Source organism: Ranitomeya imitator, chromosome 2 (genome assembly GCF_032444005.1).
Source record: "Ranitomeya imitator isolate aRanImi1 chromosome 2, aRanImi1.pri, whole genome shotgun sequence".
NCBI lineage: Eukaryota > Metazoa > Chordata > Amphibia > Anura > Dendrobatidae > Ranitomeya > Ranitomeya imitator.
In genome coordinates this window covers 558785925-558813559 of record NC_091283.1, presented here as the reverse complement: position 1 = coordinate 558813559, position 27635 = coordinate 558785925, and the positions used below count along the sequence as shown (strand labels likewise).

Sequence of the window (27635 nt, the reverse complement as noted above, 5' to 3'; positions counted from 1 at the left end):
TATATATAGTATACACCTGTATGTCATCTCCTGTATACAGTATATACCTGTATGTCATCTCCCCAGAATCTATATACATAATTGTCTAAGGAGTACTTCCGTTTCTGTCTGTCCTTCTGTCACGGATATTCAGTGGCCGCCGCCCGCTCCCCGCACTCACTGTTCCCGGCGCTCCGCTTCCCGCACTGTGTCCCCGGCGTTCCGCTCCCTGCACGCTCCATACTCCCCTCCGGTCACCGCTAACACAGGGTTAATGCCGGCGGTAACGCATTCCGTTACCGCCGCTATTAACCCTGTGTCCCCAACTTTCTACTATTGATGCTGCCTATGCGTCATCAATAGTAAAAATGTCATGTTAAAAATAATTAAAAAAAAAAAAACCTGCAGTACTCACCCTCTGCCACCTTTCTCGCTCCTCGCCACCGCTCCATTGCAAGCGGCAGGTTCCTGTTATGTTTGCTAATGACAGGTGTTATGAAGGCAATCCAGAGACACAGTGTGCTTAGCGATCAGAGCGCACACAGTGATCTGACAAATACCCAAAAATACAAGAACGAGCTCTGAGACGTGGAAACTCTGTAGACTGCACACCTAATCCTATCCTAAACACAACTAAAAGCGGCTGTGGATTGCGCCTAACAACTACCTAGGCAACTCGGCACAGCCTAAGAAACTAGCTAGCCTGAAAATAGAAAAATAGGCCTGACTTGCCCCAGAGAAATTCCCCAAAGGAAAAGGCAGCCCCCCACATATAATGACTGTGAGTAAGATGAAAAGACAAAACGTAGGGATGAAATAGATTCAGCAAAGTGGGGCCCGATATTCTAGGACAGAGCGAGGACAGTAAAGCGAACTTTGCAGTCTACAAAAAACCCTAAAGCAAAAACCACGCAAAGGGGGCAAAAAGAACCCACCGTGCCGAACTAACGGCACGGCGGTACACCCTTTGCGTCTCAGAGCTTCCAGCAAAACAAAAGACAAGCTGGACAGAAAAAAAGCAACAAAATAGCAAAAAGCACTTAGCTATACAGAGCAGCAGGTCACAGGAACAATCAGGAGAAGCTCAGATCCAACACTGAAACATTGACAAGGAGCAAGGATAGCAGCATCAGGCGGAGTTAAGTAATGAAGCAGTTAACGAGCTCACCAGAACACCTGAGGGAGGAAGCTCAGAAGCTGCAGTACCACTTGTGACCACAGGAGTGAATTCAGCCACAGAATTCACAACAGGTTCCGCTCCCGTCCCAGGGCTGGTGTGGGACAAGGACCTGCCGTGACGTCACGGTCGGTCATGTGACCGCGACGTCATCATAGGTCCTGCTCACACCAGCCCTGGGACCGAACCGCAAGCTGCCGCTTGCAATGGAGCGATCCCGGGAGCATGGAGAGGAGCGAGAAAGGCGGCGGATGGTAAGTAAAGCAGGACTTCAATGGACTATAGGTGAGTATATGTTTTTTTTTTTTTTAAGTCTCTATACTACGTGCCTCTGTGCTGGGCAATATACTATGTGGCTCTGCTATATACTATGTGGCTGGGCAATACGTGGCTGGGCAATATACTACGTGGCTGGGCAATATACTACGTGGCTGGGCAATATACTACGTGGCTGGGCAATACACTACGCGGCTGGGCAATATACTACGTGGACATGCATATTCTAGAATACCCGATGCGTTAGAATCAGGCCACCATCTAGTATAGTATATACCTGCTGTGTGTCATCTCCTCCTGTATATAGTATATACCTGTTTGTCATCTCCCCTGTATATAGTATATATCTGTGTCATCTACTGTATATAGTATATACCTGTATGTCATCTCCTCCTATATATAGCATATACCTGTATGTCATCTCCTCCTGTATATAGTATATACCTGTATGTCATCTCCTCCTGTATATAGTATATACCTGTATGTCATCTCCTCCTGTATATAGCATATACCTGTGTGTCATCTCTCCTGCATATAGTATATATCTGTGTGTCATCTCCTCCTGTATATAGTATATACCTGTGTGTCATCTTCCCTGTACATAGTATATATCTGTATGTCATCTCCTTCTGTATTGGACCTCGTTCACATGTTATTTGGTCAGTATTTTTACCTCAGTATTTGTAAGCTAAATTGGCAGCCTGATAAATCCCCAGCCAACAGGAAGCCCTCCCCCCTGGCAGTATATATTAGCTCACACATACACATAATAGACAGGTCATGTGACTGACAGCTGCTGGATTTCCTATATGGTACATTTGTTGCTCTTGTAGTTTGTCTGCTTATTAATCAGATTTTTATTTTTGAAGGATAATACCAGACTTGTGTGTGTTTTAGTGTGAGTTTCGTGTGTCAAGTTGTGTGTGCTGAGTTGCGTGTGGCGACATGCATGTAGCGACTTTTGTGAGATGAGTTTTGTGTGGCGACATGCGTGTAGCAACTTTTTGTGTGTCGAGCTGCATGTGACAGGTTAGTGTAGCAAGTTGTGTGCAGCAAGTTTTGCGCATGGCGAGTTTTGCACATGGCGAGTATTATGTGTGGTGCCTTTTGAGTATGTGCAAGTTTTGTGTGAGGCAACTTTTGCATGTGTTGCAACTTTTGTGCATGTGGCAATTTTTCCGCATGTGCAAGTTTTGCATTTGGCGAGTTTTCCATGAGGTGAGTTTTGCACGTGTGGCGAGTTTTGCGTGAGCCTAGTTTTGCATGTGGCGAGTTTCGCGCGTGGCGAGTTTTGAGAGGCGACTTTTGTGTTTCGACTTTTATGTGGTGAGGTTGGTGTATGTTTGGTGAAATGTGTGCTGAGAGTGGTATATGTGTTCAAGCACGTGGTAGTGTGTGTGTTCATATCCCCATGTGTGGGAAGTATCCCATGTCGGGGCCCCACCATAGCAACTGTACGGTATATACTCTTTGGCGCCATCGCTCTCATTCTTTAAGTCCCCCTTGTTCACATCTGGCAGCTGTCAATTTGCCTCGCTTTTCCTTTCAATTTTTCCCCATTATGTAGATATGGGCAAAATTGTTTGGTGAATTGGAAAGCGCAGGGTTAAAATTTCACCTCACAACATAGCCTATGACGCTCTCGGGGTCCAGACGTGTGACTGTGCAAAATTTTGTGGCTGTAGCTGCGACGGTTCAGATGCCAATCCCGGACATATACACATACATACATACATACACACACACATTCAGCTTTATATATTAGATTGAGAATTTGTTGGATTATGAAAGGGAATCTGTCAGCAGGTTTTTTTCTATCTCATCTGAGAGTAGCATGATGTAGGCAAAGAGACCCTTAATCCATTGATGTATCTTTTTTTTTTCTTTTCTCGATGCAGCCGTTGTAACATACCGTAATCAGAGTTTTTAGATTTAGCAATGCTACACAGCTGAGACAGCGAACGCTGCCCATACCAGGCTTTCAATGTTTATTTTTATGTAGACGGTGAGCGGCTTATCATAGAAAGGGGCTGAGTCAGACTAGCATGCACGTGCTGCTGGAGTCCCGGCCATGATAATCACTATATGATATAACCTTCATTGTAAGTAAATAGCCTGACATGTGACGCATTGTTGAAATCTGTGTTTTAACCCATACTTCATGCTGTTTTCAGATTACATAGCAAAAACCTGCTAACAGATTCCCTTTAACTCTCCATACTCTAAAATCAGCGTTTAAATATTCACTGTGGTCTCTAGACTTCTCACAGGAGTGTGGGTGTTAAGACCTGTGGTACCGGATGGACACTGTTCCCCGCCGCACATTATTAATGGCAGAGTGTGATCTTTATCCTCCTGAATCGTCACTCAGATAAGTTCTCTGAATAGTTATGTCTCCTGATGAAACGTGTCGAGAATTGCATACTTGAGAATTATGAGAATTACATAATTGTATATTTGAGAATTCTTTCTATTTACTAACAATTTATTGACACTGTTTGGTGTGTTGTTTTTAGCCCTTTGTCATTTTGGGGGGGCCTGCTGTGTACTATTTCTGGTTGAGAGTTTTTTTTCCCCCTATTTAGTATTTTTTATCCCCTTGCAAGTAGTATAGGGTGTTACCAGGGATAGACTACGTGGAGTGGGGGCGCCATTTGCGCAGGATTATAGGGTGCCAACCCCCACAGGCAGGTAGGGCCACCTAGGGATGTTATACAGGTGACCCTAGTTTGTTGCTGCTTATAATAAGTGCAACATCAAAAGAATGCCAAATATATTTATGATACGCACTAGTATATCTGGGCATGTGCAATAAGTTGTTTATTATTAGTTATCATTGTGATAATTTGTTTGAGTGAATGCTCTGTTGTTTGACCTTTTTTTCATTTCTTGCACGTAAGGGCCCATCAAGGCGATTTAGGGATAGCCTACGTTGAGCGGGAGCGCCATTGCGCAGGATACATAGGGTGCCAACCTCCGCGGCAAGGTAGGGGACAGATAGTCGGAAACCTAGGGATCGAGAGCACCCTGTATCTTTGTCTTATGTTTTTTGTGTCAAACAACTGGCTCCGGTCTAAGGTTGTATGTGGTGTGTGTTTTTATTGTAAGAATATTATTAAATGTTAAGTTTTATTGAGTATATTATTCTATTCTTATATGGTGTTCTTTTGCTGTGAATTGTGTTAAGACCCCCATACAGATTTGATGAAAATGGACTGAACGGTCAGTCATTCGGCTATGCCCCCACTTTTTAGACTACATCCAACATTATTGAATTTTTGTACACTGATGATGAAGTCAGTGAAGATCATCCGCCAAAAAAATCCTACACGCCCCACCAGTGTTCTGAATAATTATGAACATTAATCAGTCGGCTAAAGTGTACAATATGTCGTTTCTCCAAATTAACCGATGATCAATCGTAATAATCAAAATTAGCCATTTATGAACTCCCTTATTCAGCGTTTATTCCTGCAGCAATGAACATGTGCTCATTTCTGTTGCCTCTCAGTGTCTCTGCTTCATACTGCAAGACCACAAAATTAAAGCACAACTCCAGTGTTTTTCTTATTGCACCACTGGAGTGGTACTTTAACCCCTTCAAGTCGCGGCCCTTTTTCATTTTTGCGTGTTCGTTTTTCGCTTCCCTCCTTCCCAGAGCCATAACTTTTTTATTTTTCCGTCAATATGGTCATGTGAGGGCTTATTTTTTGCGGGACAAGTTGTACTTTTGAACGGCACCATTGGTTTTACCATGTCTTTTACTAGAAAACGGGAAAAAAATTCCAAGTGCGGTGAAATTGCAAAAAAAGTGCAATCCCACACTTGTTTTTTTGTTTGGCTTTTTTGCTAGGTTCACTAAATGCTAAAACTGACCTGCCATTATGATTCTCCAGGTCAGTACGAGTTCATAGACACCTAACATGTCTAGGTTATTTTTTATCTAAGTGGTGAAAAAAAATTCCAAACTTTGCTAAAAAAAAAAAAAAAAAAAAAAAAGTGCCATTTTCCGATACCCGTAGCGTCTCCATTTTTCGTGATCTGGGGTCGGGTGAGGGCTTATTTTTTGCGTGCCAAGCTGATGTTTTTAATTATACCATTTTTGCGCAGATACGTTCTTTTGATCGCCCGTTATTGCATTTTAATGCAATGTCGCGGCGACCAAAAAAACGTAATTCTGGCGTTTCGGATTTTTTTATCGCTACGCCGTTTAGCGATCAGGTTAATGCTTTTTTTTAATTGATAGATTGGGCGATTCTGAACACGGCGATACCAAATACGTGTAGGTTTGGTTCTTTTTTTATTGTTTTATTTAGGATGGGGCGAAAGGGGGGTGATTTAAACTTTTATATTTTTTATATTTTTTTCATATTTTTAAAAACATTTTTTTTTTTTACTTGTGCCATGCTTCAATAGCCTCCGTGGGAGGCTAGAAGCTGGCATAGCCTGATCGGCTCTGCTACATAGCAGCGATCATCAGATCGCTGCTATGTAGCAGAAATGCAGGTGTGCTGTGAGCGCCGACCACAGGGGGGGCGCTCACAGCAGACCTGCATCAGTAACCATAGAGGTCTCAAGGACCTCTATGGTTACCTTCCTGATGCATCGCCGACCCCCGATCATGTGACGGGGGTCGGCGATGACGTCATATCCGGCCGGATGCGGTAGTTAAATGCCGCTGTCTGTGTTTGACAGCGGCATTTAACAGGTTAATAGCGGCGGGTGAATAGCGATTTCACCCGCCGCTATTGCGCGCACATGTCAGCTGTACAAAACAGCTGACATGTCGCGACTTTGATGTGGGCTCACCGCCGGAGCCCACATCAAAGGGGGATTCACGGCATGCGCAGTACTAGTACGGCGCATGTCGTGAAGGGGTTAAATTTAATTCGCCGGTCTCATACTCACCTGCCACCTTCATCTTTAACCAACATCACTCCTGCCGGTCTCCAGCAAAAAATGTGACCTGCCGGCAGCTTCATTGTTTCATGGAGCGCGCCAGAGGTCACTTTTTAATACATCTCTATGAGAGCGTCGGTGTGGCTCTCATAGACTTGCATTGATATCTTCCAGTCAGTCAGAAGTTATGGGCACAAGATGGTTCCATGGGACTGGAGTAGCATCGGTAAAAGGTAGAGGCACTGGAAGGTAGGAACGGGGTCCGAGGGCTGACGTTTAAAGCGCCACTTCAGTGCTGAACCCCCCCCTCCTCTGAAGTTGTGCTTTAAATGCTATCAGTCTACGTCTGCATCTCCTTTTTCCCCTCCATAAACAGTGCACTTTTGTCCTTCACTTTGCTCGCCAGCCTTATATATCTTGTATCATTATCCAAGAACAGACCATGCTGTCATATACAGTTGTGTGAAAAAGTGTTTGCCCTTCCAGATATCCTATTCTTTTGCATGTTTGTCACATTTAAATGTTTCTGATCAGCAAACAAATTTAAATATTAGACAACTATAACACAAGTAACCACAAAATGCAGTTTTTAAATAAAGGTCTTTAGGGGAAAAAGAAATCCAAACCTACAGGGTCCTGTGTGAAAAAGTGACTGCCCCCTAAATTTAATAACCGATTGGGCCATCCTTGGCAGCAACAACTGCAATGATGAGTTTGTGATAACTGACAATGAGTCTTTTACAACGATCTGGAGGAATTTTGTCCCACTCATCTTTGCAGAATTGTTGTAATTCAGCCACATTGGAGGGTTTCTGAGCACGAACTGCCTTTTTAAGGTCATGCCACAACATCTCTATTGGATTAAAGACAGGACTCTGACTAGGCCACTCCAAAGTCTTAATTTTGTTTTTCTTAAGTGTGGCAAACATACAAAAGTATAGGACATCGGGAAGGGGCAAACACTTTTTCACACAACTGTATGAAACTGGCCTTATTTACTCAGGTTAGTCTGAGCTGCAGTACCATACACAACTCATGGACAAGAGTGGCGCTGTTTCTGGAATGACAGAGCAGAACCTTTCTAATATCATCCAAACCACTTATGTATAATGAAGTCTTTTTATGCATCATGACTGCCATATGCAGAAGAAGAACAAATACATTCAAGTGAAAAATAAAACCACATTACCTATGAATACAGCAAGCACCATATCCTTTAACCTTGAAATGACCCATCATCTGTTATCTTGACAAACTGGCTTCAGCATTGAAGAGAGAACGTGATGTGACTAATAATGTCACCAGTGAAACCATTAGAGACACCTTGGCACACACTGTCCTTTAAGAGGGCAGGGGCAGTCATACAATAATAGTAAGAGACATTGAGGGGGAGTACATGTGTAATTTTACCCCAAAATGTAATAAAGCCATTGTATTGAAAACCTTTAGAAAAAATAGTGAAAAGGAAAATTCCCATGTGAGATCAGAACTTCCAAGTATTTCACAGTGTTGTGATAAACGCTCTACGGCCAGTCTATGCTGTCGGCTATTCCTGTGTTAGAGGCTCACAGCACTTAATGGAGAGAATATCTCTTCTGTGCAGGAAAAACAATCCCTCCATCACTGTTATCTCAGATATTTTCTGTCCTGTTTAGCTTGTGGAATGTTCTTGTGTGTTGGGTTAATGTGCGTTACTTTATTGCAGTTAAAGTTGGTTTAGTTAAATAAAACAAAACCCTTTTCAAACCTTTTATTATGGAAATCTAAGTTATTATATTGGGGAGGGGCGTCCAAAATGTTAGACTTTGATATATTAGCAACTTCATCTGTCGCTCTTGAGCATCCAGCATGTCCATGCAGTAACTGGACCAGCCATAGTATTCCATATGATCACTGATGGCACTGATGGCTTCTTCTCTGATGATAAGATAATCATTCTTGATTTCAAGATATTGGGCACTGGTTATGGGATCAGTTCTGCACAGCGCTGATTGTGAAGGGGCTTAGTTGCTAGCTCATTTCAGTAGATAAACCAGTCTTGTCACGTCTAGTAACAGAGAAGGGGCTGGCTTGGCTATTAAAATGAGTCAGTGAGCTAGCCCCCTTGATACACATCACTGGTCATTGACTGACACAAGAACCTGGGAACCTGACTAGGGCGTGTAGCTGCTAAGACTCAGGATCAGCACTGATATCTTGCAATCTCTTATACTTCTTGGTTCAAGAAAATTGTAAGTTGTGTGTCTGCAGATTATCTTGCACTACGTTAGATACTGCTTGCTTGTGGATATATGTTGATCAAAACATCAACACGATCGCAACTTCTGCCTGTGCTTGCCTTCAGTTACTTTGACTCTCACTTCCAAAAGTTATTGACAAGTTGATAAACTTTCTAAAGCTGGTTCTAGGTTTCCTGGCCAATACTACCTGCTAGCTTGTAAACATTGGCCTCTATAAGAAAGCTGTTATTATGGATTTCCTGGTTATTACATCAGATGATTGAATGACAGATCATTGTCCACATGTAGTATGCTGATTGGTATTTCCTGGGCTGCGTTAATGGTAATAGGAGATGTTGGTGGTCATGATTTCAGCGTTGCTAGATGCCAACTGAAGCACAGTTTGTATTTGTACCATAGTGACTGCAGGAAGTTTACAGTCAAAAGCCTTGTTTGGGTATGGCCCTGATCATTGTCCATTATGTGACCATGCTCCATGTATGCTCCTGGAGAGATCCCAATGTGAGTATAGTCATAGGCTCCCACATAACACCATTATAGCCAAAAGAGTGTGCGGTGATATTGATGAGTGATCACGTATGACACTATATGGTTAATCCAGTATATACGGGATACTTCTGCTGTTTCCCTACAGTATAGGACTCTACCTATATCTGATCCGAGCCTTTACATGATGACTGGAAACCAGTTTGGGAAATGTTCTATATACCTTTTCTCTTGCAGATGAGGTTTTCTATGATTTTTTTTCCCTCCACCATGTAATTGGGGAAAGCTCCAACAAAGTTGTTGCATACTTTGGGCATATCATAGAATTCCCTGGCACTGGACCACAGGTCTATCTCCTCATTATGTTGGACATTATCCACCTACACTTCAGCAGGTCCTGGAGTTGTCGCTGGTAGGTGGCACGCTGCTATCTTGCTGTAAGGGTCAGGCCAGATAGCGCCATTGTGATGGGGTCTTGATGCAGCGCTTTGTCTGCCGCAGGTACTATCCCTGATGCTGGGGTCGTAACGAATAACGAGAGTAGTGTAGGTAGTTTGGGTTAGAAATACCTCTTGTGTTGCTTATATCTGTGTCTCACATTGGCGTCTCTCTTTCACTATCCTTATGTTTATGCCTTTTTGCACCCCTTACAATCCACTCCTTATGTTCTCCATGTGTTTTGTATCTATTGTGACTGCTGGGAAGTAAAGGCTGGCGTGAGCTTCCTTTTTATAGTTCTCATTATTTTCCGTCATAATAGATGCGAGCAAGATATTACTTTAGATCAGGGGTACCCAATCTGTGACCTGGGGTGTAGGGGCAACAAGTGACCCACGATGCTATTCTGTGTGGCCTCAAGCCAAATGGACACAGAAAGGCTAGCTACGGTAAATGTGAGCAGCCACACACACAAGAGCCGTGGCAGCAGATGAGGAGCAGGGACTGGCAAGTACTAATGGTGCCCGGCGTAGACATCTCTGGATGCCTCAGGAGAATGGGGTCTCTTACTCCTTTCTGGAGCGCCAAACGGGTTATGTGAATTCGACACGTGTCCTTCCATGTCTGTGGCTGACTTCACTGTAGTTAATGGGAGTTCTGAATCATTAGGCAGTAAGTAAAAAAAATCCTAACAAAAGCCATAAGCATTCATGACTCTTTGCTCTTTGGGGTATAGTCACAAAGTTTTTTTGTTTTTTTTTACAAGGATTTAGAATTTAATTTTCCTACAAAATTGCTTCCTATTGAGCTTCCTGTTGAATTTATTGGTAAATGCTCAAAATAACATGAAAAAACAACATCACCGTGCACCACAGGAACTTTTTCCCATTAAAATCAATCCGAAGCTTATTCAAAGAGTATTTTTAAAGGGGCCTTTTCATTTAATATTAGTTAATACCTCCAATTAGAAATGCAGTATAGTTTTTCTTATTCGCATTTCTCTTACCTCATGTACAGGCATTGCAAGGCCTTAGGTATCCATAGTTACAACCACTGATCTGGTGACCGTTAGCTAGCTAGTTTTCATAACCATGGATACCTAAGGTCCTGCAATGCCTGCACATGAGGAAAGAGACAAAGTGGATCAGAAAAACTAGACTACATTTCTAATAGGAGGTATTTACTAATATTATTATTACACCTACTACATATTGGGATAGGTTCTTGGGGATGGTAACACTTAAAGTGTTTTCTTGTGTGAATTTCGGTGCAGGATCTTTTTCTAAGTCCTTGTTGATTGGTGGAGCTAGGACTCCTGTAAGGCTACGTTCGCAGCGGCGCACAACGCAAATAAAAACGCACCAAAACGCACGCTAAAACGCTGCGTTTTGCGACGCATGCGTCCTTTTTTGCCGAAATTTGGATGCAAAAAAATGCAACTTGTTGCGTTTTCTTTGCCCAACGCTTGCGGCAAAAAAAACGCATGCGTCGCACAACCCAGCACAACGCATGTCCATGCGCCCCCGATGTTAAATATAGGGGCGCATGACGCATGCGTCGCCGCTGCGGCGCCCGACGCAAACACGCAAAACGCTAATGTGAACGTACACTTAGTAGGATTTCTGCCTATCCAGCGTTATGGTATATACTTTGTCAATACTGTACTTTACCGTAAATATCACAGAAGGTAATACCTCCTTTCATTTTCATTGCGACCCTTGTGCTGGGTTCAGTATGGCAATGTGGCCCTTCTATCAAAAGGGTTGTGCACCCCTGCTTTAAAGTCTACAGCCAATTATTAAAAGGTCTATGTGCACAGCGTTGTTTATTGCTTTTCTGGGGCTTGTGGCATTTTTCTCAAACCATGGCACACTGAGTATGGCATTTTTATCTTTAGTTTTTACCAGTGCTGTCTCAATGGGACTTGAAAAGATTAAAGAAAAGTTACAGTGTAAAAAAAGTTATGAAGAAGTCTTCAAACTTGAGTAGTAAAAACAGTGTGTGTATTTAGTGTTCCCACCCCTAAGACTACCATCTGCAACTTTGTTCAGACTACTACAATGTTTTTTATAGTGTCCGTTGCGTATAGGCGTTAGTAATAATGTAGATTGTAGATAGTGATTTAGATTCACTTGGTGTCCTTTATGGCTATGGCCACAATGCAGAATAAGAGAAGTCTGTATTATGGTTTCCTTAACAAAGCCTATGAAGTTCAGAATTGTATGGAATCCTGGCTTCTGTAAAAAATAAGTAATAGGAATGGTCGTCTTGAAATTTTAGGCAATTATAACTTGTGAAGGATACTACTGATTAAAAGAGGCATTTTTGAATACAGCCTTTTTGAAAAGGCATCTTCCTTGGGCCTCATTCAGATGTCCATTTTTATCATACGTGTGCTTTCCTGTTTTTAACAGATAACATGCAGACACATTATAATACATAGCTCTTTTCACATGTCTATTTTTTGTGGACTAATGGAGGTATATTTTAAGTTTATTGCAATTTGTGGTCCAAACATTTCAATGATCAGGTCAGCAATGTGAACAGAGAGCACACAGATGCCATCATGGTTGCATCTGTTTTGTCTATTTGGATCACGGACTTGTCAATTCAACCTTAAAAGGGATGTCCAAGTTTGAGAGCAAAGTCTGCAGTCACTAATCATGTCTGCATGTAGAAAAGCCGCGGAGACACCATCACGTGTTTCTCAACGCAAGCAATAAATTGCCAGGTCTTTCACCAGGAAGGAACAACCACGGGAAGGGCAGCATCCAAAAAGGAAAACCATCTATGCCAAAACATGGTATCCATCCACAGACAGCTGTTTCGGGGTGTTTGCCCCTCATCAGCGTAGAGTAGGAAACTGGCTATTAGGAGCAGTGCCTGGTAAAAGGACTATAAACATAAGGATGAATGACCTCGAGGAGATCAAAACATCCAACACCGCAGACACACCATCACGGATCACTGCGTTGAGAAACACGTGGTGGTGTCTCCGCGGTGTTGGATGTTTTGATCTCCCCGAGGTCATTCATCCTTATGTTTATAGCCTTTTACCAGGCACTGCTCCTAATAGCCAGTTTCCTACTCCACACTGATGAGGGGCAAACTCCATGAAACAGCTGTCTGTGGATGGATACCATGTTTTGGCATAGGTGGTTTTCCTTTTTGGATGCTGCCCTTCCCGTGGTTGTTCCTTCCCGGTGAAAGACCTGGCTGTTTCTTGCTTGCGTTGAGAAACACGTGATGGTGTCTCCGCGGCTTCTCTATATGCATTTGCATATTTCCCATAGGGGATGGGGGCAGTGTTCTGGATCATTGCGTTGAGAAACACGTGATGGTGTCTCTGCGGTGTTGGATGTTTTGATCTCCCCGAGGTCATTCATCCTTATGTTACTAATCCTGTCTGCAGACTTCTGAATCATAAAAGCGTGCACAATGAACGCTGTCTTGATTCCCCAGTATTGCTGGTGCAAGCCAGTGGCTACATTAGCGCATTTATATGAATTGCATACATGCAGTCACATGCCGATTAGTCTCATCTGGCTCCACTCAATGGAAGTGAATTAAGAGAAGCCAACGCGTCTAGTCTGTAAGTGACAACATATACATACATCACATTAATGTAGCCACGTGACTGCTCCCTTGCACCGAGGAATCAAAACAGCGTAAGCACCTCATGCTGTCACAATTATGAGCCTGCAGTCACACAGAATTACTGTAGACTTTGCTCTCAAGCCTGGATAACCCCTTTAAACAGACATTTACAATTTGGCCAAAACTGCACTTTGCAAACAATACTTAAAGGGTTTGTCTGCGCATGTAAAAAGCTAACGAATTAGTCTAATCTGCAGAATCCTAACAGTGTGTAATATACTCACTCTTAGGATTTTGCTCTGTTTTCACAGTCCTGGAGGTTGTAACATGACTATTTGTGATTTGCTTATTGAGATCATTGACAGGAACAAAAGAGAAAGTGGTTGGCATGCAGTCACAAGAGGGCCAATCACATATCAGCAGTCAAGTGACGCCCTATGGGACTGTGAATCCTAACAGTGAGCATATTACACACTGTTAGGATTCCGCTTGTTAGACTTCTCTGATGGATCTTTATGTGGCTCGGACAACACCTTTGTTAAAGTACTTTTGTCTGACAGTTCCTTGGTTGAATTAGTTCCTTCTGTTAAATATGTAACTTTGATTATTGTTTTTTCAATGATTTAATGATCATAAGGATCATGCGCCATCTTTGTCTATTTGTCATCACTATGTTTCTGTCCTTTCTCCTCGGCACCAGTCTCTTATGTGGCCGGTGTTCTTCTCCAGCCATTTCTTGCATTGCCCCAGAGGCATGGCAGGGAGTGGGTAACACCCAAGCTGTTGACATTTAATGAATGAGTCCTAGCATCTCCTAGCTGACGTTATTAATGGGTGGTGTATGTTACCTATGGGAATGCATCTTGGTTAGTGTAGCCGTCATTAATGCAGCCAGATGGTTAGTGGTGATGAGTAGCAGCAGTTACTCCAGAGCCTTAGTGAACAGCCCTGTGCGGCAGCTGCTCCCTCAGTGCCCTGCTCTGGGCTGGTATTCGTATGGGGGGCATCACAGTAGCCTAGTCTGAGTCACACCTGTTTATTGTGATCACTGAGTCGTCCGAACAGTGAAGTTCTGAGATGGTTCATATCTATTTCTATAGAAATTATAATCTAGACACATCCTTGCGAGAATATTTTACTATTCCCTGCTCTAATATGTGTAATGGTTAAATGATGACTGTGGACCAAACCAAAACTGCCGAGCCAGGTACTAACAGACTTCACCCTGAGACTCCCAGAGTGCTGACTGCTGGGCACCTGGTCTGTAGTCTGCTGAGGGATTCATTTTCCCACAATTCTGATGTTACGTTGTCATAGTATATAGCTGCATACTACTCCTTTGTATGGAATCAGATGTTTTTAGGCGCCTCCAACATCAGATGGGCGCAGTGCAAGATGGTGGTGAGAGGAGGAACTGTATTAGACCTGTGCAGGGAATGTCCGTGTCCTGGGTGGTCTACAGTGAGCCGAGGAACCATATGATAAATATGACAGAAATGATGACACTTTGTACATTGCATTAGGACTAATCCTGCCCCTGTGTTCTCTCTGGACACACATCAACTTATTCTAGCAATCCTTTATGGCTATGTTCACATGTCCAGTAATCATCAGTTAGAACAGATCCAGCAGCACAACGTTTTTGTTCATCTAAAAAAAAACTGATTTCAACTGAATCAGTTTTTTTTTTTAACATTGAAAACCATGGAAAAAGGATCTTTTCAGTAGCCATCAGTTTTGTTACATTTGAAATGGATCCAGTAAGCTAAAAACAGATCCAGTAAGCTAAAACGGATCCAGTAAGCTGAAAATGGAAGTGGTGCGCTAAAAATGGACCCAGTAAGCTAAAAACAGATCCAGAAAGCTAAAAATGGAAGCGGTAAGCTTAAGGCTATATTCACACATTGCGGTTTTTACCGAGGAACCGCGGCGATTTTATACTGCGGGTCCGCTGCAGTTTCCATAGCGTTTACAGTAACCTGTAAACCCTATGGAAACCGCAAACCGCTGTGCACATGCTGCGGGAAAAACCGCGCGGGAACGCAGCGGTTTACAACCCGCAGCATGTCACTTCTTTGTGCAGAATCGCAGCGATTCTGCACCCATAGAAATGCATCGATCCGCTTACTTCCCGCATGGGGCTGTGCACACCTTGCGGGAAGTAAGCGGATAATGTGCGGGTTATACCCGGGGTGGAGGAGAGGGGACTCTCCTCCAGGCCCCGGGAACCATATTTGAGTAAAAAAAAAAGAATTAAAATAAAAAATAATGCTATACTCACCCTCTGAAGTCTCAGCGCTGCACGCGGCCGTCCGGTCTCAGGTTTGCTATGCGAGCAGGACCTGCGGTGACGTCGTGGTCACATGACCGTGACGTCACAAAGGTCCTTCTCGCACAGCATCTTTGGAACCGGACCGCCGCCTGCAGCGCCGAGGAGATCGGGACGTCAGAGGGTGAGTATATCATTATTTTTTTATTTTTAACATTACTATTGATGCTGCATATTGCTGAATATGCAGCATCAATAGTAGGGGTAAAATCCCGCAGCAGAACCCGCAGGACAAACCGCGATAAATCTGCAGGGATAACCGCAGCGGGTTTGCCCTGCAGATTTATCAAATCCGATGCGGGAGAACCCGCAGGGACAGGACACTATGTGTGAACATAGCCTAAAACCGATCCAGTAAGCCAAAAATGGATCCAGTAAGTTAAAAATGGAAGCATAATATTAAAACGGATCCAGTAAGCTAAAAATGGAAGCGGTAAGCTAAAAACCAATCCAGTAAAATAAAAATGGATCCAGTAAGCTAAAAACAGATCCAGTAAGCTAAAAGCGCATGCAGTAAGATAAAAACAAATTCAGTAAGCTAAAAACGGATCCAGTAAGATAAAAATGGAACCCGTAAGCTAAAAATGGATCCAAAACAGATCCAGTAAGCTAAAAATGGAAGTGGTAAGCTAAAAACGGATCCAGTAAGCTAAAAACGGATCCAGGAAGCTAAAAACAGATCCCGTAAGATAAAAACTGGTCCAGTAGGATAAAAACAGATTGTTAGCTAAAAACGGATCCAGGAAGCTAAAAACAGATCCCGTAAGATAAAAACGGATCCAGTAAGATCAATACAGATTCAGTTAGCTAAAAACGGATCCAGTAAGATAAACACAGATTTAGTAAGCTAAAAACGGATCCAGTAAGCTAAAAATGGACAATTTTCAAATGAACAAATAAACAGAACTGACAGAACTGACGGCTATTTAACACATTAGTTTTCTATAGAAGTCACATGTTAAAAAAAACTGATTCAGTTGAAAAAAAGTTTTTTTTTTTTATAGCAAGACAAAGGTTGTGTCTGCACAACTTGTTTGTGTTAAGGGATTGCTGCTGGATCTGTTGAAATGATTACTGGATCTCCTCGGTGATGCAATGTTACCTAGAAGCCATAACCCCAGGGATCTTCCCCTGTCTGTAGCTTCACATCACTTAGGTAGTGAGTGCTGAACAGATCCCATCATGATATCCCCAGGTGCTAGCTCTGTTTTTACAAAGGTTCTTTGATAAATAACCAAAAGTTCTGACAGGTTTAGCGCTGCTTCATCTTAACTGCAAGAAGCTTTGTGAGGCTTCTGTGGGGATCTCGCCTCCACGCTACGGAGCTGGTGTTGTCATTGTCACCAATCCAGATGGACATGTTCATAATCTGAGAGTGTGGAAAGTGCAGAAGTCAGAAAAGAATCAGAGCACACAGCATCTAGGTCTTACCCCTGCTCTCAGTCCAGCACTGCTGCCTGCCTGACAGCTGCCTGTGCCCTTCTGCCTGGCTGCCCTGTTGCCTTAGAGATGGGAGGTTTGGAATTACAGCTCTCCAAAAAGGGGAGGGTAGGAGGCTTACCCTGTGTGCAGGCAAACAGCTGGGCCGGTCTGAGGGCTTCAGTCACTGTGACAAGTTTCATCCCAGCCAGGGAAACTTTTCACAATAGGGGAGATTGTGCACCAAATGTGTGCGCCCCGTACACTTTCTACGCCTACATTCACAGCTTATACCCGGTGATAGAAAGCGACATGGCTATGAATGCTTGCACCATGTAGATATGTGCCAATTTTGATGCCAAATATTGATTTAAGTGTCCACCAGCTAGGAGATGGTGTAAAAAGTGTTCCCCACATAGACGTTTGGAGCAGTGTACCCCATTTCTATAAACTCCTGAATGCCTTCATCCTGCGACAGTACAGATGCATTTTCCCAGTGATTGCTGACACCACCCTGAAATGGGTATGTCGCCCCCGATCTGATGGCCAAACTCCAGCACAAGTTACACTGTAGTTAGTCCTGGTGTAATGTAGTGGAACTGGGCGGACATATATTGGAGGTCACACTGTGATGCACAGACAGGCTCCTCTTCTCTGGGTGGCAGGTTGCGCCCATGGCTGCTGCTCAGGGACAGACGCTGCTTGTCTGGGGTTAGATACTCTGCTTTTCTTCACTCTGCAAGCTGAGACACAGTGCCACTCCTTCAGCTCAGTGAAAGACATCTTTGTCATGTAGTAGATGGCAGGCCCATCCCAGAGACCAGCCTGGCGGCTCCAGCACTGTAGTGGAAACTCTACCCTACAGTCTTTCCTGTGAGGTGATCTATTGAGACATATACATGGGCTCTTATGGTTCACCCATTATCCCCAGAATCTGAATGTTCTAACACATGAAATCATGACATATTAGAAGGTTTGCCTCACATCAAAAGCTAAGATGCTGTTCCGTCTCCCCCAGGTGTCGCCATGCTACCATTGCGTCATATTTTGGTGACGAGAAGCCGCTGTGTAGCAAATCCTGTGACTTCTGTAAGAATCCACGTGCAGTCAAACAGCAGATCGAACATTTGGAAGGATTGCAGCTGAATGGAAGAAGTAGAACCTGCATCCAACATCCTGGGGCTCCGTCTGGACCGTTTGGATATGACCGAGAGCTTTATGAAGGGGGTAAAAAAGGGTATGGGTTTGCCAGGTAAGCTCTAAAACTGTTTAATACTATGACGGAGCTGTATATCCGGAACTTATTAGACCTCTTTTCCCCAACCAAGATCTCATATAGAGCTGCACATGGCCTTCCTTGCTCTTGAAAGATGCCGATATTATTAGGTCAGAAGGTTTCCTTCACAATCATGCCCCTTTCTGCAGATCACTCTCATGTGGGTGCTCCATGCTGACCCATAAAATCAAAGATAACCAAAACTAAAGGCACATTACCATTTCTACAGATGTAGTAGGTATCACTTGCAGTCCTATTTATTACTGCCGATAACTGCGCTAAATCTCTGTGCACAAATAATGTAGATGTTACCCGCAGTCCTATGTAATACCACAGATAACAGTGATAATGTTGAGTACAGATAATGTAGTAGATGGTACCTGCAGTCCTATGTAATACCACAGATAACCGTGATAATGTTGAGTACAGATAATGTAGTAGATGGTATCTGCAGTCCTATGTAATACCACAGATAACAGTGATAACAATGAGTAGAGATAATGTAGTAGTTGCCTGCAGTCCTATGTAATACCACAGATAACAGTGATAATGTTGAGTAGAGATAATGTAGTAGATGGTACCTGCAGTCCTATGTAATACCACAGATAACAGTGATAACGTTGAGTAGAGATAATGTAGTAGTTACCTGCAGTCCTATGTAATACCACAGATAACAGTGATAACGTTGAGTAGAGATAATGTAGTAGTTACCTGCAGTCCTATGTAATACCACAGATAACAGTGATAACGTTGAGTAGAGATAATGTAGTAGTTACCTGCAGTCCTATGTAATACCACAGATAACAGTGATAACGTTGAGTAGAGATAATGTAGTAGTTACCTGCAGTCCTATGTAATACCACAGATAACAGTGATAACGTTGAGTAGAGATAATGTAGTAGTTACCTGCAGTCCTATGTAATACCACAGATAACAGTGATAACGTTGAGTAGAGATAATGTAGTAGTTGCCTGCAGTCCTATGTAATACCACAGATAACAGTGATAATGTTGAGTACAGATAATGTAGTAGATGGTACCTGCAGTCCTATGTAATACCACAGATAACCGTGATAATGTTGAGTACAGATAATGTAGTAGATGGTATCTGCAGTCCTATGTAATACCACAGATAACAGTGATAACAATGAGTAGAGATAATGTAGTAGTTGCCTGCAGTCCTATGTAATACCACAGATAACAGTGATAATGTTGAGTAGAGATAATGTAGTAGATGGTACCTGCAGTCCTATGTAATACCACAGATAACAGTGATAACGTTGAGTAGAGATAATGTAGTAGTTACCTGCAGTCCTATGTAATACCACAGATAACAGTGATAACGTTGAGTAGAGATAATGTAGTAGTTACCTGCAGTCCTATGTAATACCACAGATAACAGTGATAACGTTGAGTAGAGATAATGTAGTAGTTACCTGCAGTCCTATGTAATACCACAGATAACAGTGATAACGTTGAGTAGAGATAATGTAGTAGTTACCTGCAGTCCTATGTAATACCACAGATAACAGTGATAATGTTGAGTAGAGATAATGTAGTAGATGGTACCTGCAGTCCTATGTAATACCACAGATAACAGTGATAACGTTGAGTAGAGATAATGTAGTAGTTACCTGCAGTCCTATGTAATACCACAGATAACAGTGATAACGTTGAGTAGAGATAATGTAGTAGTTGCCTGCAGTCCTATGTAATACCACAGATAACAGTGATAACGTTGAGTAGAGATAATGTAGTAGTTACCTGCAGTCCTATGTAATACCACAGATAACAGTGATAACGTTGAGTAGAGATAATGTAGTAGTTACCTGCAGTCCTATGTAATACCACAGATAACAGTGATAACGTTGAGTAGAGATAATGTAGTAGTTACCTGCAGTCCTATGTAATACCACAGATAACAGTGATAACGTTGAGTAGAGATAATGTAGTAGTTACCTGCAGTCCTATGTAATACCACAGATAACAGTGATAACGTTGAGTAGAGATAATGTAGTAGTTACCTGCAGTCCTATGTAATACCACAGATAACAGTGATAACAATGAGTAGAGATAATGTAGTAGTTGCCTGCAGTCCTATGTAATACCACAGATAACAGTGATAACGTTGAGTAGAGATAATGTAGTAGTTGCCTGCAGTCCTATGTAATACCACAGATAACAGTGATAATGTTGAGTAGAGATAATGTAGTAGATGGTACCTGCAGTCCTATGTAATACCACAGATAACAGTGATAACGTTGAGTAGAGATAATGTAGTAGTTACCTGCAGTCCTATGTAATACCACAGATAACAGTGATAACGTTGAGTAGAGATAATGTAGTAGTTACCTGCAGTCCTATGTAATACCACAGATAACAGTGATAACAATGAGTAGAGATAATGTAGTAGTTGCCTGCAGTCCTATGTAATACCACAGATAACAGTGATAATGTTGAGTAGAGATAATGTAGTCGATGGTACCTGCAGTCCTATGTAATACCACAGATAACAGTGATAACGTTGAGTAGAGATAATGTAGTAGTTACCTGCAGTCCTATGTAATACCACAGATAACAGTGATAACGTTGAGTAGAGATAATGTAGTAGTTACCTGCAGTCCTATGTAATACCACAGATAACAGTGATAACGTTGAGTAGAGATAATGTAGTAGTTACCTGCAGTCCTATGTAATACCACAGATAACAGTGATAACGTTGAGTAGAGATAATGTAGTAGTTGCCTGCAGTCCTATGTAATACCACAGATAACAGTGATAACGTTGAGTAGAGATAATGTAGTAGATGGTACCTGCAGTCCTATGTAATACCACAGATAACAGTGATAACGTTGAGTAGAGATAATGTAGTAGTTACCTGCAGTCCTATGTAATACCACAGATAACAGTGATAACAATGAGTAGAGATAATGTAGTAGTTGCCTGCAGTCCTATGTAATACCACAGATAACAGTGATAATGTTGAGTAGAGATAATGTAGTCGATGGTACCTGCAGTCCTATGTAATACCACAGATAACAGTGATAATGTTGAGTAGAGATAATGTAGTAGTTACCTGCAGTCCTATGTAATACCACAGATAACAGTGATAACGTTGAGTAGAGATAATGTAGTAGTTACCTGCAGTCCTATGTAATACCACAGATAACAGTGATAACGTTGAGTAGAGATAATGTAGTAGTTACCTGCAGTCCTATGTAATACCACAGATAACAGTGATAACGTTGAGTAGAGATAATGTAGTAGTTACCTGCAGTCCTATGTAATACCACAGATAACAGTGATAACGTTGAGTAGAGATAATGTAGTAGTTACCTGCAGTCCTATGTAATACCACAGATAACAGTGATAACAATGAGTAGAGATAATGTAGTAGTTGCCTGCAGTCCTATGTAATACCACAGATAACAGTGATAATGTTGAGTAGAGATAATGTAGTAGTTACCTGCAGTCCTATGTAATACCACAGATAACAGTGATAACGTTGAGTAGAGATAATGTAGTAGTTGCCTGCAGTCCTATGTAATACCACAGATAACAGTGATAACGTTGAGTAGAGATAATGTAGTAGTTACCTGCAGTCCTATGTAATACCACAGATAACAGTGATAACGTTGAGTAGAGATAATGTAGTAGTTACCTGCAGTCCTATGTAATACCACAGATAACAGTGATAACGTTGAGTAGAGATAATGTAGTAGTTACCTGCAGTCCTATGTAATACCACAGATAACAGTGATAACGTTGAGTAGAGATAATGTAGTAGTTACCTGCAGTCCTATGTAATACCACAGATAACAGTGATAACGTTGAGTAGAGATAATGTAGTAGTTACCTGCAGTCCTATGTAATACCACAGATAACAGTGATAACGTTGAGTAGAGATAATGTAGTAGTTACCTGCAGTCCTATGTAATACCACAGATAACAGTGATAACAATGAGTAGAGATAATGTAGTAGTTGCCTGCAGTCCTATGTAATACCACAGATAACAGTGATAACGTTGAGTAGAGATAATGTAGTAGTTGCCTGCAGTCCTATGTAATACCACAGATAACAGTGATAATGTTGAGTAGAGATAATGTAGTAGATGGTACCTGCAGTCCTATGTAATACCACAGATAACAGTGATAACGTTGAGTAGAGATAATGTAGTAGTTACCTGCAGTCCTATGTAATACCACAGATAACAGTGATAACGTTGAGTAGAGATAATGTAGTAGTTACCTGCAGTCCTATGTAATACCACAGATAACAGTGATAACAATGAGTAGAGATAATGTAGTAGTTGCCTGCAGTCCTATGTAATACCACAGATAACAGTGATAATGTTGAGTAGAGATAATGTAGTCGATGGTACCTGCAGTCCTATGTAATACCACAGATAACAGTGATAACGTTGAGTAGAGATAATGTAGTAGTTACCTGCAGTCCTATGTAATACCACAGATAACAGTGATAACGTTGAGTAGAGATAATGTAGTAGTTACCTGCAGTCCTATGTAATACCACAGATAACAGTGATAACGTTGAGTAGAGATAATGTAGTAGTTACCTGCAGTCCTATGTAATACCACAGATAACAGTGATAACGTTGAGTAGAGATAATGTAGTAGTTGCCTGCAGTCCTATGTAATACCACAGATAACAGTGATAACGTTGAGTAGAGATAATGTAGTAGATGGTACCTGCAGTCCTATGTAATACCACAGATAACAGTGATAACGTTGAGTAGAGATAATGTAGTAGTTACCTGCAGTCCTATGTAATACCACAGATAACAGTGATAACAATGAGTAGAGATAATGTAGTAGTTGCCTGCAGTCCTATGTAATACCACAGATAACAGTGATAATGTTGAGTAGAGATAATGTAGTCGATGGTACCTGCAGTCCTATGTAATACCACAGATAACAGTGATAATGTTGAGTAGAGATAATGTAGTAGTTACCTGCAGTCCTATGTAATACCACAGATAACAGTGATAACGTTGAGTAGAGATAATGTAGTAGTTACCTGCAGTCCTATGTAATACCACAGATAACAGTGATAACGTTGAGTAGAGATAATGTAGTAGTTACCTGCAGTCCTATGTAATACCACAGATAACAGTGATAACGTTGAGTAGAGATAATGTAGTAGTTACCTGCAGTCCTATGTAATACCACAGATAACAGTGATAACGTTGAGTAGAGATAATGTAGTAGTTACCTGCAGTCCTATGTAATACCACAGATAACAGTGATAACAATGAGTAGAGATAATGTAGTAGTTGCCTGCAGTCCTATGTAATACCACAGATAACAGTGATAATGTTGAGTAGAGATAATGTAGTAGTTACCTGCAGTCCTATGTAATACCACAGATAACAGTGATAACGTTGAGTAGAGATAATGTAGTAGTTGCCTGCAGTCCTATGTAATACCACAGATAACAGTGATAACGTTGAGTAGAGATAATGTAGTAGTTACCTGCAGTCCTATGTAATACCACAGATAACAGTGATAACGTTGAGTAGAGATAATGTAGTAGTTACCTGCAGTCCTATGTGACACTAATATAGCCACCACACAGAGAACATATAGAGTTAGATACCAGGTGTACACAGGTGTGCTTTAGACCATATATGCATAATGTACAAATAAAACTAGTGAGTCACAGGTGACGATCTTTTTGATCATTGTCACTTACTTTAGTTTCTTGTGTATTTGGCCCAGACCACCATAACAACTACTTCCATCCATGTCTCCTGAATGTAACACACAGATATCTTTGGCTCACCACTTCTCCAGGACCTTACCCTCTTTATCCCACTTCTAAACAAATACTTTAGTGCTATAACCATCCAAAATGGCCAGGCAATAATAATGCCCACCTAGTGACCTACATAAAAAGTACCCTCCGTCTGAGCCTCTACCAGTAATATAATAGTGCCACTCTGTGCCTACACATGGTAATAGTTCCCGCTTTATGCCGTCACACAGTAATTGTGTCCTTTCTGTGCCTCCACATAGTAGTTGTGCCCGATCTGTGCCTTCTCTTCGCCTGCACATCCCACACAGTACTAGTCACCCCTCTGTGCCTGCACATAGTAATAATGTCCCCACACAGTAAAATTGCTCCCAGATGGATATGATGCCCCTTGTTCGTCTCCTACACGAATCAGTAGCTAGTCCTCTTACCAGACTTCTGCAGCCCATGGAAGAGTCTTCATGGAGACAGAGGAGAGAGGAGAGCTGTGTGCAGATGAATGCTCCTCTGCCTCCTTTCCTTAAGGGGGCATTCACATCGGCATCCCTGTTTCTCCTCTTTATCTATGACACCTGGTATATTGTAGGATTATTGCACTGTGACCAGCATAGTATCATTGGCACTTGCTATATGAATAATGGCTCACTTATAAGATATGATTGAAAATGCCATCATTTTATGATCGGTGGGGGTCCAGCTGCTGAGACCCTTACAGGTGAATTTCTGCTTTTAGTGCTGTATCCCCTTTAGCCTATATTCACACGTTGCATTTTTGCTGGGTGTTTTCCTGCAGGCAAAACCTACTCACTTTTCAGTAAAGAATCAGCTTAAAAAAAAGCAGGTTTTGATGCGTTTTTCATGCTGATACAGTTTAGTACTTGTTATTCCTAAGTTTTCTGCGCCAAAAATGCTGCAAAACCTCATATCTGTCTTTTTGCAGCTTTTTTTGCACTTCTTGCTTTCTGTGGGTGAAAAAAAGCTGCCAAAATGCTGAAAGAAGCGACATTCTGCAGTTTTCAATAACGCAGCAGTTTTCCAATTCAGTCAGGAAAAAAAACAATGTGTGTGCATGAGATTTCTGAAATCCCATAGCTTTTTGCTGGTACTGTAAAACACAGCTTTTCATGTGCATAACAAAAATGCAACGTGTGAACATAGCCTTTACTTGCATAACCGCTCACTGTGTAACCTGAAGCTCTGCTCTGCTGGGACAACACATGCACCTTGGCCCCTGAATTCTCGGAGGTCCCAAAGGTTGGGCACCTCCCTGCTAGTAATATGCAGTCTCTTTGCATGGTGAGAATATCCCTTTGATACTATTATAAATAGCCTATCCCGGTTATTTGAAGGTGTGATGAGGATTCGGATGAAGGGAAGGATGAAGACTCTTCTGAAAATCGCAAACATGAATGGAACAGCTTTTACCAGAAGCAGATGAATTTGAGAAAGGTGAGCCGAAAGCCTAGGCTCTCCAATACCAGGAGTGTAACACCCAGTAACTTTTGTCATGGGCTGTTCTTTTTTTTTCACAGAGCAAAGAGCTGGAGGAATTTATTCTGCCAAGTATGTTTTCATTACTGAAATACTCCCTTCTATGTGCCAGAATGGAGATCTACTCTAGCGGACCTGGAACGTTTTTGTACTGCGCGAATAGTCATTTTTATGAATATCCAGCATTTGATGCTACATTTCCCTTCATGAAGTGGCTTTGGCTTCATTAAAAAAAAAAAAAATCTCTGATCATCTGTCAGTAGCCTGCTTGATGATGGATTAAGGATAGTGTTTTCTTTTGTTTTTAAACTATATAACATAAAAAAGTAAATTAATGTGACATTTTAACAGTGTTGAAATAGTCAAGATGATACACAACGAGTTGATGCTTTTATGTTCAGAGGCATCAGACAAACACAAAACAGGATTAATATCTATTGTATATGTGAGATATGCATTGTTCTGTATTTTTTTTTTCTTGGAATAGGCGAACACTGTCCACTTAAAGATGGTGCTAATGACAAAATACCCAAACTTACTGTTAAGGTAGGAGTGTAAAATTAGACATTACAATATGGTATATGTTCCTCTTTATTAAGAAAAAGGAAGAAACTGGAGCCAGAATTACGGTAAATAAACCATGGAATTTATTGCTTCAAGATAAAAACATCAGTAAGGTTCCACATACAGGAGATGTATAAGTATATAAGGGGACAATACAAATATCTCGCTGAGGATCTGTTTATACCAAGGAAGGTGACGGGCACAAGGGGGCATTCTTTGCGTCTGGAGGATAGAAGGTTTTTCCACCAACATAGAAGAGGATTCTTTACTGTTAGGGCAGTGAGAATCTGGAATTGCTTGCCTGAGGAGGTGGTGATGGCGAACTCAGTCGAGGGGTTCAAGAGAGGCCTGGATGTCTTCCTGGAGCAGAACAATATTGTATCATACAATTATTAGGTTCTGTAGAAGGACGTAGATCTGGGGATTTATTATGATGGAATATAGGCTGAACTGCATGGACAAATGTCTTTTTTCGGCCTTACTAACTATGTTACTATGTTACTATGAGATGTAAATATCGCTTAGGCTACATTCACATTTGCGTTGTTGGGCGCAGTGTCGGCGACGCAACCAACAACGCATGTACACAACGCAGCGTTTTGTCATAAGATCGTACAGCGCAGGAATTTCGGCGCAGGGAAAACGCTACAAATAGCATCCTCCGCACCCTGTCTGTACGTCAATATGATGCATGCGTCGTAAAACGCAATACAACGCATACCGGCGCATGTCCATGCGCCCCCCATGTTAAAGATAGGGGCGCATGACGCATGCGTTGGTATGCGTCAACGACGCTGCGCCCATCAACGCAAATGTGAACGTAGCCTTACGGGCACAACTAGATATTACAGCATGAACCAAACATACTAACCATATTTTAAAAATCTTCCTAAAGGAGGTCACATTGCACACATTCGTTAATTCATTATTTCCATCTGATAGGTAATTGGATATTGGGAGAAATTTACCGAGAAAGGAAGAGGGAAAAAAAATTCCTTTTTTTTCAGTTTTTTCACAGTCATGAATTTCTAACACGTGTGATATTATCAAGAAATATCTACCATTTCTCTTTAATGATCCAGATTTCAAATCTGTAATGACACCAAGGGTTCAATTTGTAGCAAGAAAGGCACCCCCAATTGGCCAACAACTATCACCCAAACTATTCAGAGTTTTAAAAAAAACTAAATGACAGCTCAAAATATTTGGTTTAGTTAGTTACATGCAGCAGCTGTCAGATTCACATCTGATGTACTTCCTGTTTTAAAAACGAGAAACTGGAAACCCATTTCTGACCTTGGCAAAACAGGTGGCTACATTGGCTGTTTCGTCTCATGTTAAAAAATATTAATAAAATCATAGAATGTTATAGTTGGAAGAGACCTCCAGGGTCATCGTGTCCAATGCAGGATTCACTGAACCATCTCAGACAGGTGTCTGCCCAGCCTCTGTTTGAAAACTTCCATTGAAGAAGAACTCGCCACCTCTCGTGGCAGCCTGTTCCACTCATTGATCACCCTCACTGTCAAAAAGTTTTTTTCTAATATCTGTATCTTCTCCCTTTCAGTTTCATTCCATTGCTTCTCGTATTTCCATGTGCAAATGAGAATAAGGATGATCCCTCTACACTGTGACATCTCTTCAGAAATTTGTAGACCGCTATTAAATTTTCTTTTAGCCTTCTTTATCCAA

The 27635-nt window shown here is 41.8% G+C and overlaps 1 protein-coding gene across 3 annotated transcripts in view; it reads left to right on the top strand.

Moving 5' to 3' along the window:
• The window catches only part of RECQL5 (RecQ like helicase 5), a 109430-nt gene that overhangs the window by 62573 nt on the left and 19222 nt on the right, over positions 1-27635 (top strand). For all 3 annotated transcript variants that reach the window (XM_069752031.1, XM_069752032.1, XM_069752033.1), the window contains exons 9-12: positions 17859-18092; positions 25238-25337; positions 25421-25451; positions 25867-25925. In XM_069752031.1, the coding sequence (XP_069608132.1) occupies positions 17859-18092; positions 25238-25337; positions 25421-25451; positions 25867-25925 (424 nt within the window). The remainder of the gene's footprint in view (positions 1-17858; positions 18093-25237; positions 25338-25420; positions 25452-25866; positions 25926-27635) is intronic.